This window comes from Leptonychotes weddellii, chromosome 1, assembly GCF_054177405.1.
Source record: "Leptonychotes weddellii isolate Sample4059 chromosome 1, ASM5417740v2, whole genome shotgun sequence".
NCBI lineage: Eukaryota > Metazoa > Chordata > Mammalia > Carnivora > Phocidae > Leptonychotes > Leptonychotes weddellii.
This window is the reverse complement of record NC_138369.1, coordinates 144,085,732-144,103,806: the sequence shown is the minus strand read 5'-3', so window position 1 is coordinate 144,103,806 and position 18,075 is coordinate 144,085,732. Positions and strand designations below refer to the sequence as shown.

The window sequence follows — 18,075 nt, the reverse complement described above, 5'->3', positions numbered from 1 at the left end:
TGGAAAAAGATCATGTCGGGTCTTACTAGCTTGTTATGAGAGTTTGGATTTTATTGTAAGAGCAATGCTAAGTGATTGGAAAGCTTCAAACAAGGGAGAAAAATGACCATGATTCATTTAAAATCTTTGCCAGTCATGTGGAGAATGGATTACAGGAGCAGGATCGATCAGAAAGTTGCTGCAGCAATTGGGTAATGGCAGGAAGACAAGGTGTGACCCACAAACACAGTCTTGAGTACATTTCCACTCATCACATTTAAAGACCTAACAGGGAATTGTTCCAAAGGAAGGTGACTAAAAGGGGGATCCTGAAACCATTAGCAATGGCTGGAAGAACTGGGGATTTCAATCTTAGAGAAGAATAAGCTTGGGAGGGAAACACCATAGCTCTCCTTGTGAGAAATTACAGGACTGCAAATTCTAGCCTGACTTAAGTTAGAACTGCCTACTAATAGACCAAGATCCTTTGGGAAGTAAGAGAGTTTCCTCATGTCAAGTGTTCAGGTAAGAAGGCTGAATGATAACTTCCTGGGGTGTAATAGAAGTAATTAATGAATTAGACGGTGAGAGACTAAATGATTACTGGAGGATTCCAAGACTCTCTGTGGAAAAAAGAAGTGTAAGGGACATTTCAGTGACATACAGAAGGTGCGACTGTAAAACAAAAAATACCATTGTCTAAGTGATTCTTAATTGAAACTTATCAGAAGGTTTATTCAAATTTCACATACACTCCCCTCTCAGCCTCACCCCAAGATTTTAGTATTTTCTCCATAGTAAATGCGTGTGTGTATGAGCACGCACACATGTATGGAGGGGGTGTTCCGTCATTCTCTCAGTTCAAAATCACTGCTGCACACCTGGGCCATAATTTATCTCTTCTCACTGACATGAATGTGTTACCTCTCTCTAATTTGTTAAGAGGGTGAGTCTGAGGATCACCAAATTGGACATTCAAGAACCAAATGAGATGCTGGGGGGAAAAAAGCCCATGTTTTATATAGAACTACTTATATGTCCATTAAGCTACTGATTTGTTTTGGTACTATTTCAGATGACTTTAACTTTTGTTCCTCAATGGGAGAAAAGAGACAAGATACTTCTCTAAGGTCCTTCTCAAATTTTGAATGTCTATGGCACTAAGAAAATAAGCTTAAAATAGACTAAGAACAATATCAGATATTTTTCCACTTTAGGAATAAGAAAGATAATCCAAAGGCAATGCTATTCCATTCAAGCTATGGCTGACAACTCTGCCCATTGCTCTTCCCCAATTCCTGTTCAGGTAGTGTGGCTCTCAGGAAGATGAACTATTAGTGGAAAAGCAAAGAAACGATATTAAGAGGTATGGTCTACAAATGAGTGTTTAAATTCTTCTTCCCAGCCTAAGTGTTATAAAAACCCAGTACTTCTTTCCTTTATCACTGTGTACAAAATGGGATAACTGGAAAAAGTGAAAATATCACTTTAATCAGTGTAAGTGTGCCTTTCCTTCAAATATATACATGGTAAACCTTCACAAACACCAGTTTCCACAAAAGAAGATCACAATAAAATTCCCAACACTAAAATTCAAGCCAAATTTTTACTTGATGTTTCAGGATTGTGATGACTTTTTTGAGGTGCCGACTTGGCGAGGCTACAGTCCCTGATTACTTACATCACCCAGAAATCTAAGGTGGCTCCCCAAATCCCTGCTCCCTGCAATCAGCCTTTTGTAATTCCCTCCCCCTTGAAGAAGGGATGGGAGAGTGAATATGATGGATTTCATTCCCATGATTATGTTGTGTCATATGTCAAAAGGGATTTTGATGATGTGATTAAGGTGCCCAACCTGTTGGCTTCACAAAAGAGCAATTGCCTATGGGAGAGAGGGGTCTGGTCTAATCAAATGAGCCCTTAAAATAAGGGTCTGTGGTCTTCCTGGAAAAGAATTCAATATGTGAGAGGGATTCTACAAGAGGAAGGATCTTCTCGGCTGAGTTTACATATGGAAGAGGCCATGTGGCAAGGAATGAGGCAACCTCCAGGAGCTGAGAGAAGCCCCTAGTGGACATCCAGCAAAGAAACGGGGACCTCCATCCCATAACCACAAGGAACTGAATTCTACCACAATCATGTAAGCTTGGAACAGGACCCTGAACTCCATATGAGAACACAGCCTGGCCGACACCTTGATTTTAGCCTCGTAAGACTTCTTGGGGAAAACCTAGTTACACCACGACCAGAACTGTGGCCTACAGAACTGTGAGCTAATAAATGGGTACTGTTTTTAAGCCAATACATTTGTTATTTGTTACACAGCACTAGAGAACTATTGCAAGGATCTTGCAATGCCCTCATGCCAACATCATGAGCATAATGTGTATCATGGTGACAATGATGGAAATGGCAACTCCACTGAATTTGAACTTACTTTTTTAAAACAAAACCTTAATAACTTACTTGGAGAAATGTAAAATGTTAAGCCTCCACGTTTTTGTATTATTAATAATATCAATACAGATAGTAATGACAAATTTTATAACTATTATTTACATTTAGGATTTAGTTATTTACAAGGTGTTTTCAAAGAAACCATATAGCATGGTGGTAAACATCTTGGGTTTTGAAGACAGACAGATCTAGGTTAAAATCCTGGCTGTGACTCAAATCTTGAACAAGTAGTTTAAATCTAACCTGTTTCCTCATCTGTTAAATGATAAGACCCATGTCTATCTTCTAGAGTTCTTGAGAAGATCACAGGATACAACATACATAAAGTATATTGTATGTGCTCAAATAAATGTTAGATTATTTTACTGTTCTTATTTATACTGCTATCATTTCCTTCAAAGTAGGGATCATGTCTTAGTCATCGCTGAATCCATAGTGTCTAGCACAGTGCCTGGCACATGGCAGGGACTCAATAAATCCTTTTAAGAAAGAGAGATATTAACTTACATACATCTCAAACAATTCTGTCATGGAGATGGTATCCCCATTTTACAGACAAAACTGAGGACCACATAGGCTGAGTTTCTGAAACAAGTCTTCTTAAACTAGAAAATGGTAAAGTATAGAAAAAGCTTTCTAAATTCAAGTCCTGTGCTCCTTGCATGGTACGATACTATACATAGACACCAGAGGCATATAAAACTCTAATTCATATATAGTGCTTGCACATATTCCGTCTTAGTACTCAAAAAAAGAACACAAATGGTCACCATTACTCCACATTCCACTAAGTAGAATACTCTATTAAGTAATTTCTATTCCTCCCTTATGCCTACATTTGCAAAAAAGCACAACATAGTAAAAATGGTTTCTACCGCCTAAATCCCCAAAGTCCACATGATGGGTACATATCTCTACTACAGTAACTTTATATTCCACAGTAAGAGTCCTGCCCCAAATTAACATTTTTGAGCAGAGGAGGTTTCTTTCTTTCTCCAATCAAAAATGGGTATAAAACAGAGACAACACCAGATGCTGGCAAGGATGTGGGGAAACTAGATCGCTCATATGCTGCTGTTAAGAATGTAAAATGAAAAAAATCACTCTGGAAAACAGTTTGGCAGTTTCTTTAAAAACTAAGTGTACACTTACGTATGACCCAGTAATCATACTTCTGGCCATTTATCCAGAGAAATGAAGAAGACTATGTCCACAAAGAAATCTGTATACAACTGTTCATAGCAGCTTCATTTGTAAAAGCCAAAAGCTGGAAATAACCAAAATGTCCTACAATAGGTGAATGGTTAAACAAGCTGTGATATACCCATACCATGGAATACTACTACTTAGCCAAGAGAGAGAGACAGACAAACAGAGACACACAGAGAGAGAATGAACTACTGATACAAGCAACAACTTGTATAGTTCTCAAGGGCACTGTGCTGACTGAAAAAAGCCAATCTCAAAATACTGTATGATTCCACCTATACAACATTGTTGAAATGACAAAATCACAGCCACAGAGACCACATTAATGTTTGCCAGGCTGGGGGTAGTTGGTGGGGGGGAGGTGACTATAAAGAGGCTGCATGAGGGAGATCTTTGTGTCCATGGAGTAGTAGTTCTGTATCTTGATTGTGGTGGTGGTTATTTAAATATATACATGTGATAAAATGACAAAGAAATACACACACATTGTACCATTGTGAACCTGCTGGTTTTGATATTTTACTACAGTGACATAAGAAGTAATCACTGGGGGAAACTGGGCAAAGAGTAGATAGCACCTTTCTGTTCTATCTTTGCAATTTCCTATGAACCTTTAATTATTTCAAAAAATAAAACTGGGTGCAAAGTCAAATGTCTGAGACCTCTGGTAGAGTTTTCTACATTCTCTGCAACAAAACAATACCTTCTCATTTTAATGGCACGAAAGGTAAGTACAACTCATTTTTTAACAGGGTACTTTGAAAACAAAGATAAAATAATCACACTTTTATATAATTATAAACTTTGTCTTCATCTCAGATATTGGTATTTCTTCCCCATCCATCTTCATTCCACTGCCAAGCCTTTCAAATTTCATATCTAGAGTTTAACAGTTTGCCTCTCAGTGACTGACACTACACTCCAAAATTACTGCTTCCCCCTGTCTTATTTTTCCATTCCCACAAAAGTATACATTCCTTCAGAAAAATTTCAGCTAGGTAGTAGATTATCTAACTCCAGTCGCTGTGTTTGAATGATTAGACCCTGCTGAAAGGCATATATTTTTTTTAAAAAGCTCCTTAGTCCAAATAAATATCAATTTATAAAAGTTACAATGTAAGAGATTTTCTAGCAGAAACACCTTCCAAATTCTGCCAACCTGCTCTAAGCTACCTCCTGCCCATTCCTCACTATACAGAAATCCCTCTCACAATACCCCAGGCCAGCTTCAACAACTTATCTTACTTCATAAATAAACATCCCAGGAACACAACCATTTGCAAAGCACTCTGGTTGACACAGAACTTACACACAAGAGATCTCAGTTGATGCTCATTATACTGTAGGACACACAAAAGCAGGCATCTATTCTCACCCCCATCCCAGAGATAAGGTTACTTGGACTCAAGAGAAGAAACTTCTCAAGATCATATAGGCAAATAATTAAGTAGCAGAATAGGGGATAGAATTCAGATCTCCTGATTCCTAATCCTAAACCATGTCAAAATATTCCATCAAACTAAACAGCCCACTCTCAATCTGGTAAGACATTTTATAACCACGAACACTAGAAGAATAGAAGGTAAAGAGCTGATACAATTGAATTGTTCTAGTCCCATCTAAAGCAGAGGTTCTCAAAGCATGGTCTAATCCTAAAATCAGTAATATGTCTAGTGACTGTAAACATATTTCAAAACAGAGAGTCATAATGCACATGCATGTAGTTGAAGAAATCAGCTGGCTGAGAAAGAAGAGAAAAGAAAGCAGGCTGTTTACTTCAGCTAACTACTGCTTTATACAACTCACCAAGCCAAGTTTGTGAAGAAAAAGCAGAATCATGGTGCTATAATCAAGGCTGAATTCAGATACACTGAATTGGATCTCTAGTTCTTCTAAATCTTGGCCAGTGAAAAAAATACCAAAGCAAAGCTAAGCACAGGAAACCTCAAGGACACATCCATGACAACCTGATTTTTTAATCTCCTGATTCTCCTTATAATCTATTCTCTGCAAAGGGGACATGGCCAGGACTTGTCAACCCTTGATCAAAGTGTAAGGTTAAAAAAAAAAAAAAAAAAGGCCAAATAATTGGAAAGAGACTGGAAAATTAATTACATGAAAGAAAGTACTTTTGATGGCAGCAAACAGAAATACAGAGTAGATGACCTCAGGACTGCTTACCCAAACAGAACAGTCCTTGGACCAAAAGTTTGAGAACCACACAATATACAAATTAGCCAACAACAAAGGGGTTTTACTCTGAAAAGTAGAAGAGCAAATAATATAAAACTCATGACCTTAAAGCTGTTAATATTACATCAACATTTATTATTAATAGTCTGCTTTTGATTCAAAGAGTACCTAGGCCCATTCTGCCCCATTTCTAACAGGATCAGGATGCTACACGACAAATAAATGGGAAGCTTTTATAGAAATCTTACCAATTCGGTATTTTAGTTCTATGACGGTTTCGCCTTCTCTGCTTAATTCAGTTACTTCACAAGTGTAGTTTCCTACAACAGCTTCTTCCTTATCCATCTCCAAAGAGGCAATGCCAGTTAGTAATTTTTGTGGTACGATTTTTGTACTCTTAAACTTATCGTCACGAGTGGCCTTTTGCAGAGCTCCATTAAAGGTGAAAATGTCTTTTCCTTTTAATTTCCACTTTACATACATTTCATTAATGTTTGTTGCCTCCACATTATTAACAAAGCATGGGATGGTAACACTTTCATTGCAAGCAGTGTATTCTACAGATTTGGTTATGTTAAATATTAGCTGAGCTGAACCTGAAAAAGAAAAAGAAAATTGTTTCATGTCATTATAGAATGCTATACTTCAAGTTGTTACAAATCCTTAAGATAAAGAGCAATGTTTCACTTGTTCATTTAAGCAAATAGTGCAACTACAGAGAAGACAGGCAAGGTGAAAAAAATCCAAATTATTTTAATATTAATGTGCACAGCTGGTAGACAACATTGTAACTTTTACTTACTCAATCTCAGTAATACAAAGTGTACATTACCATACATCTTGGGAATAAATTCAGCAACCCCGTTGGAACATGAAGGTGTAGTATCTGGCTTTGGAGCTTTGAAGTAATCATTACTGCCTACTGACTGATGTAGAAAAATAGTGACCTAACCATGGAAAAATTTTGAACAGAAAATCAAAGCAAATATTATATTCAGTATATACTTCCTCTAAATAGAACTTGCTAAACTGATAGGAAGTTTATCCTTATGTTGCATTTCCAAAAAAGATGACAGGGTCTACTTTAATACAAAAAAGTAAACCAGATGAATCACATCACATCTCTCCACGAGGATGGAAAGTCTTAGAATGCTAAGGAGAAAAAACATTCTCTATGGCTATTTTCCCATTGCAAAATACAGCCAGCAACAGTCATTTTGTATGTAAGTATTAGAAAGGATTATATACAATAGAAAGGCATTTTCCCACCCCGATATTTCACTGAAACTATGGAACAATTTCCAAATATGTATTACAGGTATTCTTCCTCCTAGAAACCATAAACCGCTCAAAAAAAAGCTAAGAAACAAGTTAATACCAAGAGCAGGTACTGCTAATAAATAGGATATATACTAGTCCTCTCTTATCCATGGCTATGCTTTCTTTGGTTTCCGTTACCTGTGGTCAACCACAGTCTGGAAGCAGACTGTCTTCCTTCTGACACATGATCAGACAATCTATAAGTAGCCTAACTCTAGGTCACATCACATTGCCTACATCCTTCATCTCACCATGTAGGCATTTTATCATCTCATGTCATCATAAGAAGAAGGGTAAGTATAGTACAATAAGATATTTGAGAGAGACCACATTCACATAAACTTTATTATAGCACATTGTTATAATGTTCTATTTTATTATTAATTATTGTTATTAATCTCTTACTGTGCCTAATTTATAAATTAAATTTAATCATAGATACATACAGAAAAAAATAGTATATGTAGGATTGGTACTATCTGTGGCTTCGGGCATCCACTGGCAGTCTTGGAACGTATCCCCTACAGGTAAGGTGGACTACTGTATTCTATCAATTCTTTTCCAGAGAATAAACTATCATTGCCTTACAAAAGAGGGGCTGGAAAAGGAAATTCACTTACCTTTCGTCTAATATGTATGAGAATATGGAGAAATTATAGCTGTCTTCCATACTGTTCAGCCATTTATCAATTCTTTTACCCAAGTAGTTAGCGGGCTCCTCCCTCAAAAAACAAAGCACTAACAAATACAAATAAAACATCAACTTCAATAGTTCATCCTTAAGATTTCTTCTCTCTACATTTATAAAATGGAAATAAAAATCAGGAGCATCGGATGTTATTATCCTAGGAACATAATTATTATTCAGTAACTGCCCACTGAGTTGAATGCTAGGATGCATAGTGGAATATGAAGTGGACAATGTTCAGAAAGCCTGAGTACAAATTAAGCAGTTCATTTAACTTTTCTATGCCTTGGCTTACTCTCTGTGAATAAGAGGATCAAAAACGAACACTGGGCTACTTCACAGAATTGTGGTGAGCATCAAAGGAGAAAATACCTGGGCAAGTGCTAACAATACCGTGCTATAAACATGAGGGGTAATACTATAAAAGTTAGGGGATATGGCATTTTACTGTAATGATCTGGACCTTCTCTGACTGGCAGGTCTAAACTGTTTTATTTCTGGGAATTTGCAGTTTGAACTAGCCTTGGGGATATCCATAGCTCACCTCTTCCCACTTCTCTACATTTCTTGCCATCCAAATATTAGGAAGCCTCAGGCAAAACCTGGACTTCCAGCTGCATTCTTCGAAGCCTTGGGCTTAGGAACTGTCTTCCCTGAGAAAGAAAAACTGGGGGTAGGGAGGGGAGGGACTATAGTGTACAAAAAGGAGAGAAGTAGGGGTGCCTGGGTGGCTCAATTGGTTGTGTCAGACTCTTGGTTTCGGCTCAGGTCATGATCTCAGGGTTGTGGGACTGAGCCCCACAGCGGGCTCTGCACTGAGCAGGGAGTCTGCTTGAGATTTTCTCTCTCCCTCTGCCTGCCCCCCCCCACTTCTCTCTTAAATAAATGAATATATAGATTTTTTTAAGATTTTGAGAAAGTGAGTGAAAGAGAGAGAGAGAGCACATGAGCAGTAGCAGAGGAAGAGGGAGAGGGAGAAGCAGAGTCCGTGCTGAGCGGGGAGCCCAATGCGGGGCTCCATCCCAGGATCCTGGTATCATGACCTGAGCCAAAAGCAGACGCTTAACTGACTGAGTCATCCAAGCACCCCATGAATAAATCTTTCTTAAAAAAAGGAGAGAAAAAAGTATGACGCTGGAATCAGAAAGAAAGGAAAGTGTCAGAAAATATAGTGAAAGGTTTTGAAATGGACACAAAGATTACTGAGTGTCCTTTCAATGGAGTGCTGGGAATTGTGTGACAAATTCCTTGGGAATATTTCATTCTGTAGGGGCCTATGCCTTTCACTGTGTTTATCTGTCTGAGCTACTTTACAATTTGGTAAAACTGATGGCAATGCAAATGACTTGTGTCCATAGAGATACAAATAAACTTTGTTCTGCAATTCACTTCTCCCTGGTGGAAGAAGAGAAGATTTCAAAAAACCATGTTTTATTGCCTTGAGGATAATATTACATCTATTTGAAAATTCATTTCACCATTCTTGATTGCCTATAAATGTGTCTCTTCTCTAAATTTTCTTTTAAAACTGAGACGTTTTTATCATCTTGCTGGTTTACTTGCTAATTAACATGTGAAATAAAATCTTTGATATGTGGTCATTTTGTATTTATTTGAGTCAAGATTTAAAAAATTATTTCTAAAAATTACCCTTTAATAAATAGATATAAGTAAAGAGCTCAGTTATCCTAGCAAACTTTTTTAGAAGGCTCTAAGCAAGAAGTGGTTGGTAAAACTCCACAATTTCTATCTTATGTTCAGAGAATGAATTTTCTAAAGAATACAGAAAGCACTAACTGTACTGCATTTTTTGTTGCAATAAAACAATCTTATAGCTGAAGCAGTTTAAGTAGAATAAATGCTATCAATAAAATTCAAAGTGAAATTGACCTAGATAAGCCATAACTTGAATAACCCTTGTGTTAATTAATAAATAAGGGTAGTCCAAAAATGTCACTCCACCAGCTGTTAACTACAGCTTCACCCTCTATAAACATTTATTAAAAAAACAAAACTATTAAGTAGTAAAATTATCTGATTTGGGTTTTCTTTCTTTTTCCTACTGCTTTCTGATGAAACATCAAAGTGAAAAAGCAAGATTTAAAAATATAGAGAGCAAATAAAAGTACACAGATAATTAACATAAGGAAACTGATTAATCAAGAAATGCCTATAGCAGTCTAAATCAGATAGGAATAAGTAAATATAACTAACCATCAGTGATGCAAGAGCTACAGATAAATTAACAAATAAAATGGGGAAATTATTTTATATAAAATGCCAAAAATACTGGACTTCCCAACCTCTGTAAATACAGACCACCAATTGAAACCATCTCAGACCACAGTCCTGAAAACAGCTATTACATGTTGCAGAGAAGGCTCAATACATGGTAGTCACAGCACACAAGTCTAGCTCTGAAATGTACAAATGCAACAAACACTTATTGAGAATTACCTGATCTGAAACATTGTGATAGGATGAGGGGATACAATGACGGAAAAAAACCGGAAATTATCTTTTGGAAGCTTCCAATTCTCATTTGGAACAATGATACATACTTTTTATAACAGGAGGTCATAAGTGCTATCCTTTGGTACAAACAAAGTGCTATAGATGGGCAGGAGAGTAATCAGTCTTACAGATTTCTAAGAAAATTTGCATTGCTACTAGGGGAACAACAGAAGATTGTCACAGCTCCCGCCCATCTGGGCCTTTAATCATTTATCTTTTTATACGTTCCATGAAAAACCTCTCTCTCTCCTTTGTAACCCTTGTATCACTCCCCTTTTGCAAAAGCTTATCCTATACTCTCCAAAGAAGCTGTATTTCTTAATTTGAGTCCTTTAGATGAGAAGTCAGAAGCTTCCAATACTTCCCACCTACAAAGTTACCTGCAACCCCAACTGTCCACAACCCCCTCACCTTCCTCCTCTTCACAATTGTATCCCTTCACCCATTAGTTTTCATTTCTGCCTCCACACCCACTAGTCACCCCAAGGACTTTCCCTAGTTGATTATCAGCTTCCTACACCCGCCATGCCATTCATAGGTGTTTTTTAACATAAAAGAAATGCTTAAATATTAACCAACTTTTTAAAAATCACTCATACTTGTCTCTCTCTTCCCTAGCATCCTAAAATAATAGTCTAAATGCATTTCTTTACCTCCTATTCACTTCTTAAATCTCTGCCACCTGGCCTCTACCTCTTCTTCACTACAACAGTTTGTGCCAAAGCCCCCAACAATCCCTTGTGAAAAATGGAATGTGCGCGGTTTTTACTCTCTATCTTGACTACTCTATACAGTTCCTGAGCCAGTAGGCAGCTCCTTTTTTGCTCTTATCTCTTGGCCTCTGTGATAGCTCTTGATTTTGAATTTCCTCTTATTGCTTTGTCCACCCCATTAGAGCTTTCTTTCTTTCTTGAAATCTATTCCTTGACTCACAATAAATATTAGTGTTCCTCAAAACTTCATATCCAGCACTGCCCTCCTCCCAACCCCCTGGGGTCCACCATTCTCTCTTACTCCACAGTTATAACTACCTACACACTTTCTGTTTAGCCAGGTCCCACTTTCTCCTTAACTGCAGACCTGGAAAGTCAACTGTCTGCTGTACTTCCATTTGAATGTACTACAGTTAATTCAAAGTCAACCTGTCCAAAAACCTATTTACCCTCTCCTAGCCTCCTCCCAAATCCTCACCATCCAAAGTATTTTCTGTTATCGATCAGTCAACCAGACCTGGACCTAATAAAAATCATGCTAGATTCCTCCCTCTACTTAGCTATGAAGAATTCTTAGTAGGCTCAACCTTTTTAATGGTTCCTCAATCCAATGTCTGTTGTATGAATCTCTCTTTTGAGATATTGTCATACCTTTTAACTAGCTCCCTACCTCCAGCCTCAACGTTTTCCTATCTCGGCCCCAATGTATTTTCCACAGTTCTCAAAATAACTGTTCTAAATGCAAATATGCACTCTTCTGCCTAATATACTTTAACAACATCCCCCTCCCTGTTTCAAGCTAAACTCTAAGTGCATTAGCATGGAATACAAACTAGTCCTTCATCCTGTCCAGCCCCACCTCCTGTACTCCCTCAATTTCCAAACTAAGTTCCAATCATAATGACCCCCTGCAATTCCATGAATATGCAAATGCCCTCTCATCCCCATCCATGCCTTTGGACATGCTGGCAAACACGTCTTCATCTGGTGTCCAGGTAAGAGCACACACTGTGGAGTCAGACCCTGGCTCAAGACTTGGCACTTTCTAGTTGTATAACCTTTGGCAAGTTATTTAACCTCTGTAGCTCAGTTTCCTCATCTACAAAATATGAATTAAGGAAGTGTATACCTCATAGAGACTTTGTTAAGACTTAATGAGAAAATAAATATTAAGTTCTCATTGCAGTGCTTTCGCATACATAGGAAATGTTCAATAAATGGCAGCTATAGTTTGCTAACTTTAGCTCTTCCTGCTAGAACACAGGGACATGTTCAATCCTATTCCTCTTCCCTACCACTGCTCAATCGTGTCCATTCCCTCCTTATTGCTCCCATTGCCCCCTGTTCAAGTGTTGTCACTGCACTTACTACTGAATCTTGAAATTACTGTTTTACTTAACTCATCTCTCCATTAGGCTCAAAAGGTAGAGAAAGAAGGACAATGTCTTCATTTGGTATCCTATGGATCCAGGGTCCAGCAAGTACAAACCAATACATTCCTCATAAATGTAAAGCATTTAAAGTATGAATCCCAAGAAAGGAAAACTGTATCAGAGAGGATTCACTCTTCTTCCATTTGTCAAGAGAATCTTCCACTGCTTTTCACGTTAATAGACCTGATTATAGAATCGAGAAGCTACATATTTTAATGGAAAATCTCGATCAAGTCAGTTGCAGATTGCAAGGAAGAGTTTCTTAAAAATTACATGAATGTGTTTAAGAATGATCTTCCTAAAGGATGATGTTTAAACTAGGTCTTGAAGGATGAGTAGGAATTATATAGAAAAGGAAAGGCTTTCTAGGCAGAGCACATAACATGTGCAGAGGAATGAGGAAAAATGAGTAATTGGAGGCAGAAGATTCTTCAAGTGAACTCTAGGAAAAAGGGATGGTTAAGAAATAGTGTAAAGGCTTTCGAATGTCATTCTGAGGAACTGGGACTTGATAATATAAGCAACAGCAAAATACGCAGATTTACTTGCATTTAAAAAAATAATACAGCAGCATGAAGGGTGAACTGAGGGCAGGAAGGGAGATGGGAAAGAGAGACCTCAAGAGATCACTGCAATAGTCCAGGTAATTGACACCTGGAGAGAAGGCCAAAACATTACAGTAAAAAACAAAGAATATCAACATAAGTTGGATGTGGGAAATAAGGGAGAAGAAGAGGAAAGAATTAAAATTGTTTACTAAAAGCATGCGTAACTGCCTAATATACTTTAACAACACCCCCTTCCCCGTTTCAAGCTATATTGTGGATTTTATAGAGAAAAGAGATTTTGGAGATTTACAGGGGAATCTTCTTTCAATATTTAATAGACTGAGTATTAAAGTACCTGTGGTACAGTGAAACGAGGATGTCCAGGAGACCCCAGGACATATGGATCTGGATTTAAGAAGAAAGGTCAGAGCAATGAAGACTTGGGAATCACCAAGATTACAGCTGGTAAATGAAACTGTGAGCATAAACAAGATTGCCCAGAAAGTCCCTGCAAAGCAAATAGAGCAGGAACCAGAGAATAAAATGTTGGGGAATGCCAATATTTATGGAGAAATCATTAAAGAGGAATAAACTAATGAAGTGAGAAAAAGAAGTGAGAGCAGCAAAAAATACCACTGAGGACATCAAAGAAGGGTCTTCATGTGGACAAAATTGATGTTAAATAGTATGAGTAAAATCAGCCTCTAGATTGAAAACTACATCATTAGCTTTTTTATCTACAGCAATGTCAACAGACTAGTGGGATCAAAAGTTAGATTGCATTTGGGAAGGGAATGGGAGGGAAGAATGAAGAGGCATTCTCTTTCAATAAATTTTGCAGTGTAAGAAAGCAGAGAGAGAAGGCAACAGGAAAAGTGTAAAGACAGGGGCCAGGGCAAGGTTTTTTGGTTCTTCTTGTTTGTTTGTAATATGGGGTAAAACTTGAGCATATGTGCAAGCTAAAGTGAAGGAGCCAATGGAGAGGGAAAGATCTAAGATGAAAGACTGAAGAATTAAGCAGAGTTGAGCAGGTCTCCAAAATGGTGAAAGTGAAAGAGCTGTAGAAAGGTGAACCCTTCCTTGGAAAGGTGAATAGGTATACTTCTGAAACTGGGGAAGGGAAGAGAATGAGATGGTTGCTTAAGATATTGTAGATAAGTTTAGTAATGGTGGGAGGGAAGCTTGCAGAGTCCACACCACACATCACTATTTTTTGCAATAGAGTAGGAAGTTAATTATCTGCTTGAAATGGATGTTCAAGGAATGGGGAAGAAGCCCAACAGTCACTAAGGTAAAAGAAGCAAAGCTCATGAACAAAGATACCTGCTGAAAATGAATCCTACCAGTTTTTGCCATCAGATCAAGACCCTGTTATGAAGAACGAAGGTCTCAAACTGAATCGGGTTAGAATTAGGGTCAAAAAGGGGGATTCAGACAGATCTCTCCTCAACAGAGACCAAATAAAGTCTAGGGTAAAGTAGGCATGTCCACAGAGTGTTTAGTTCTGACTCAAAGTAATTCCCTATTAGATTTAAAGTGGCCTTGTAAGAACAGAAGTGATAAACCTAGAATTACAGGAGAGAGAGCAGTTTCAAGTCAGTAACATCCAGAATTATGGGCTTATCTAGCATTTAAAATATATTAGATGTCACCAAGAGATAAAAACAAACAAAAATCCCTACCCTTTATAAACTACATTTTAAGTTACTGAGAGGCATACAATCTGAAATTTATGTTATAACCAAGAGGGCCTTGCAAAGTGCTTAGAACATAGCAAGCATGGGCTCATACTTGCTTGCAACGGAAAAAGCAGTTTTGACAGACCCTGCACTTGCCAAATGCCTTGCTTTGCCTTTCATCCATAAGTGTGACACGTATTCAAATATGCACATTTATTCTCTTAATTTGAATCTCAAACCCTGGGGCTGATCAGATTCTGAGTCTTCTCTAACTGTCCCATAGATAAGGAATGCAATATTCAGAGGAGGGTAGAACTGTAATTTCTGTTTCAACTCTATGTAACTACGAAGGAGAAAAATCCAGGTTCTATTGCCTCAGTCTAGGTATATCAGGATCAAATTTCTTGGGTGTTCTCTATTTTTTACTTTAGTACTACAATGAGTTTAACAAAATCAACCCTACACTATTATTCTTGTTCTTTTATCATGGAAGAACTATCTGCACTAAGACACAACGTAAAATTTGCTTCATGACAACCCAAGAGTGCATTGTATTAGGCTGAGATACAAGACATCAAAATATAGAGATTTTTATCTTGTATAAAAAGCTAACAGCAAAAACCTAAAAGATGGCTAAAATGCTTATATGAAAACTGTACCACAAAAAGAACATTAAAGTATTAAAAACTGCTTATTTGGCTTTAGGTGAATGAACATTAAGAAATGCAAACTTGGTTTTAATAATGAGTGATTAGTGTGGACTTAGAATATTTATCAAACTTAGGAAAAACACCTACTTTTCTTCTTTAGAACCTGGCCTTTCAAATCTCCATTAACAATTCAGTGGCAAAGATAAAACATCTGCCAAAATACAGATGACAGCATGAGCAAGTGTCCTAACAGTAGGCATTTAGTGTAATGCTTTAACACACTGCCTCTAGACTGCTGGGGTGGCCCCATAAATAAATACTTTTAAATAGGCGTTTACTTCCTTAAAATAACAACTTGTGTTTAAAAGTAATATATTCTTTAAGAGAAAACATTTTCATTTAAGCAAGACAAATTACCACCAGGCTTAGACAATAAAACTGTTTTCTAATCATGTGCACCCTTGATTTTAAAAACTCACTTCAAACAAAGAAAAATTATTCAACCACTGAAAAGCCAGTCCATGTCACTGTCATTACCTAGGTCAAGTTTTATTTGCCAGTTACTAAAAAATACTGAAACTACTGATGTGCTTTTAAACAAAGTATAATTGGACTTATAGGGGGTGGGGGAGGAAAGGAGTGTAGTAATTCATTCTGCGTCTTATAAACCAATAGGGGGGTTGCAGTTTGCCTGTAAGTAGACGGAAGGAGCATTTCAGGTAACTTCTTTTACAACAAAGGTCAACTGAAACTAAGTGGCTTCCCAAAAATGCCTCTGATTACCAGTCATCTATAAATGAAACTGAAAGCAAAATGAAACTTCAGTACAAATAAACGTACACATCTGCGACTGTTTTACTCATTTTGAATTCTAAATTCAGTCTCTTAAATACCCTCATTGATAACGACTTGTGTTCTGTTATCATATCTTCATACCTGTCTTTTTTTAAAACTACATATTAAACACACACAAAATCCATTATATCTTATGACAAACACTATCACTTTGTTTTATAGTCAACACTTGCCGAACTCAAATGTATAATGCCTCTATTTTGCTTTTTTTTCAGGTTATTATTAAGTACAATAAAATACTATAAATTGTGAATTCTGTGAATCTGTAGGGAATTGAGCACATTAATATAGCATGTAAATGATTGCTAATTATATGTGATTTAACTATTATTAAATAAGGCCTAGCAGAAATCTTATCCCCAAAATACCATTATAGCAGTTCTTTCCCATCTGCTTGGAAACAGGACCACTGTTTTTAATATAGTATATGATTTACATTTTTTTATTCTTCAGACTAGCTTTGATGCCAACAGTCTGAATTAGTGATATTTTATTACAAATTTGTAATTTGGTTCAATATGAAGGCTTTCTGATCACACAACAGGTTTTTGAAAGCAGTATTATTTTTGCTATAGTAATAGTAATGGTAACAAGCCATTAACGATGACGACAAGAAATACTACCTTATCTAATTATCAATTCTTTAGATAATAAAGATATCATCAACAACTCCAACAACCCAGGATGTTTCGATTGGAGAAAGTGGTAAGCAAGGATTTAAAGGCATAATGGAAATGGCTTGAAATCACAAGAGTTTATAAATGGCACACTTAGGCCAATAATCAGTTTAAAATCTAATTAATTTAGCATTCTAGAATTAAATGTAACAAATGCGCTACTCAAACTCAATACTGAATCTTACAAAAAGTTAACAGAAGACTGTACAGATGTAAAGTGTGACAGGCACTGTAGAACCACGAAAATTCCCATTCCTCACTTTTTACAGACGAAGCACACGCAAAAAAAAAAAAAAAGCATAATGGATTCCAAAAGCCTAGGGGGGCCAACCGCCTTTGGCGTTGAAAGACACCAAATCCCACTCTGCAGCAAATACGTTTTGACTGGAGGTTATAGTCTTCATATTTCAAGCGAAATCTGGATTACTATTAAAACGGTTCGCCCAAATAAAGTGGAAAAACTTGAACGTACAATTTGGACTATATTAAAGTGGTTGATAGGGCGTGGGGGTAGGAGAGTTTCCAGGTAGCTTATTTCTAGGGTTTAAAAAAAAAAAAAAAAAGGCGGCCAGAAGATTCTTCTGATTAAATGCTGGGTTGGAAATGCAACTTAATTGTTCCTTTATGTTTCTTTAACTCTATGTTCCTGTGGGAGGGCAAACAGGAGAAATCCCGTCTTGCACACTTCTCCAAAATGCGCACTTCTATTGCAAGAGGCCCGGGCCCTCCCACTCTCCCTCTTCATCCCCAAATGCGTTTGAGCACCGAGGAGGAAGAGGGGTGCAAAAGAGGGGGGGCCCCTAACAGTTGCCACCCCTCGCCTCTGATCGCGCCCTTTCTCTCTACAGTTAATTTTTGCGTGAGATGCACGGCTCAGAATCTTCCTCGGTGTGCACTGGAGGTGGAGTACGGGGGAAGGAGATAAACCCCGCTCTCACCCTGGGGGAAGAGGAAGAGGAAGGAAAGGAAGGAAGGGGGCGCAGGATTACCCTCGGGCCCTCCTACGTCCGCACCCGGGGCGAGCAGGGCCCGCGTGTCCCGCGCTCTGACCACCCTCTCCAAAGCGCCGCCGGGCCAGCCGGGACGCAGCCCACACACCCGCGGGGGCGCCTCGGGGGCGGCGAAACACGAGTCTGCGAGCCAGGAGAGAGGGGCCACTC

General features: G+C 37.9%; 1 protein-coding gene and 1 long non-coding RNA gene across 7 annotated transcripts in view; both read right to left on the bottom strand.

The window, feature by feature from the left end:
* CD47 (CD47 molecule) overlaps nucleotides 1–18,075 on the bottom strand; it is a 45,514-nt gene that overhangs the window by 27,230 nt on the left and 209 nt on the right. For all 6 annotated transcript variants that reach the window (XR_014138380.1, XR_014138379.1, XR_014138381.1 and 3 more), the window contains exon 2: nucleotides 6,087–6,434. Coding sequence is in view for 3 of the 6 variants with exons in the window: in XM_081797419.1 (XP_081653545.1) it covers nucleotides 6,087–6,434 (348 nt within the window). In the remaining 3 variants the exon portion in view is untranslated. The remainder of the gene's footprint in view (nucleotides 1–6,086; nucleotides 6,435–18,075) is intronic.
* Nucleotides 6,478–18,071, bottom strand: LOC145716058 (uncharacterized). The gene is made up of 2 exons (XR_014138388.1): nucleotides 8,391–18,071; nucleotides 6,478–7,896 (listed from the first exon to the last, which is right to left on the bottom strand). It is a non-coding gene; the product is annotated as an uncharacterized LOC145716058 (long non-coding RNA).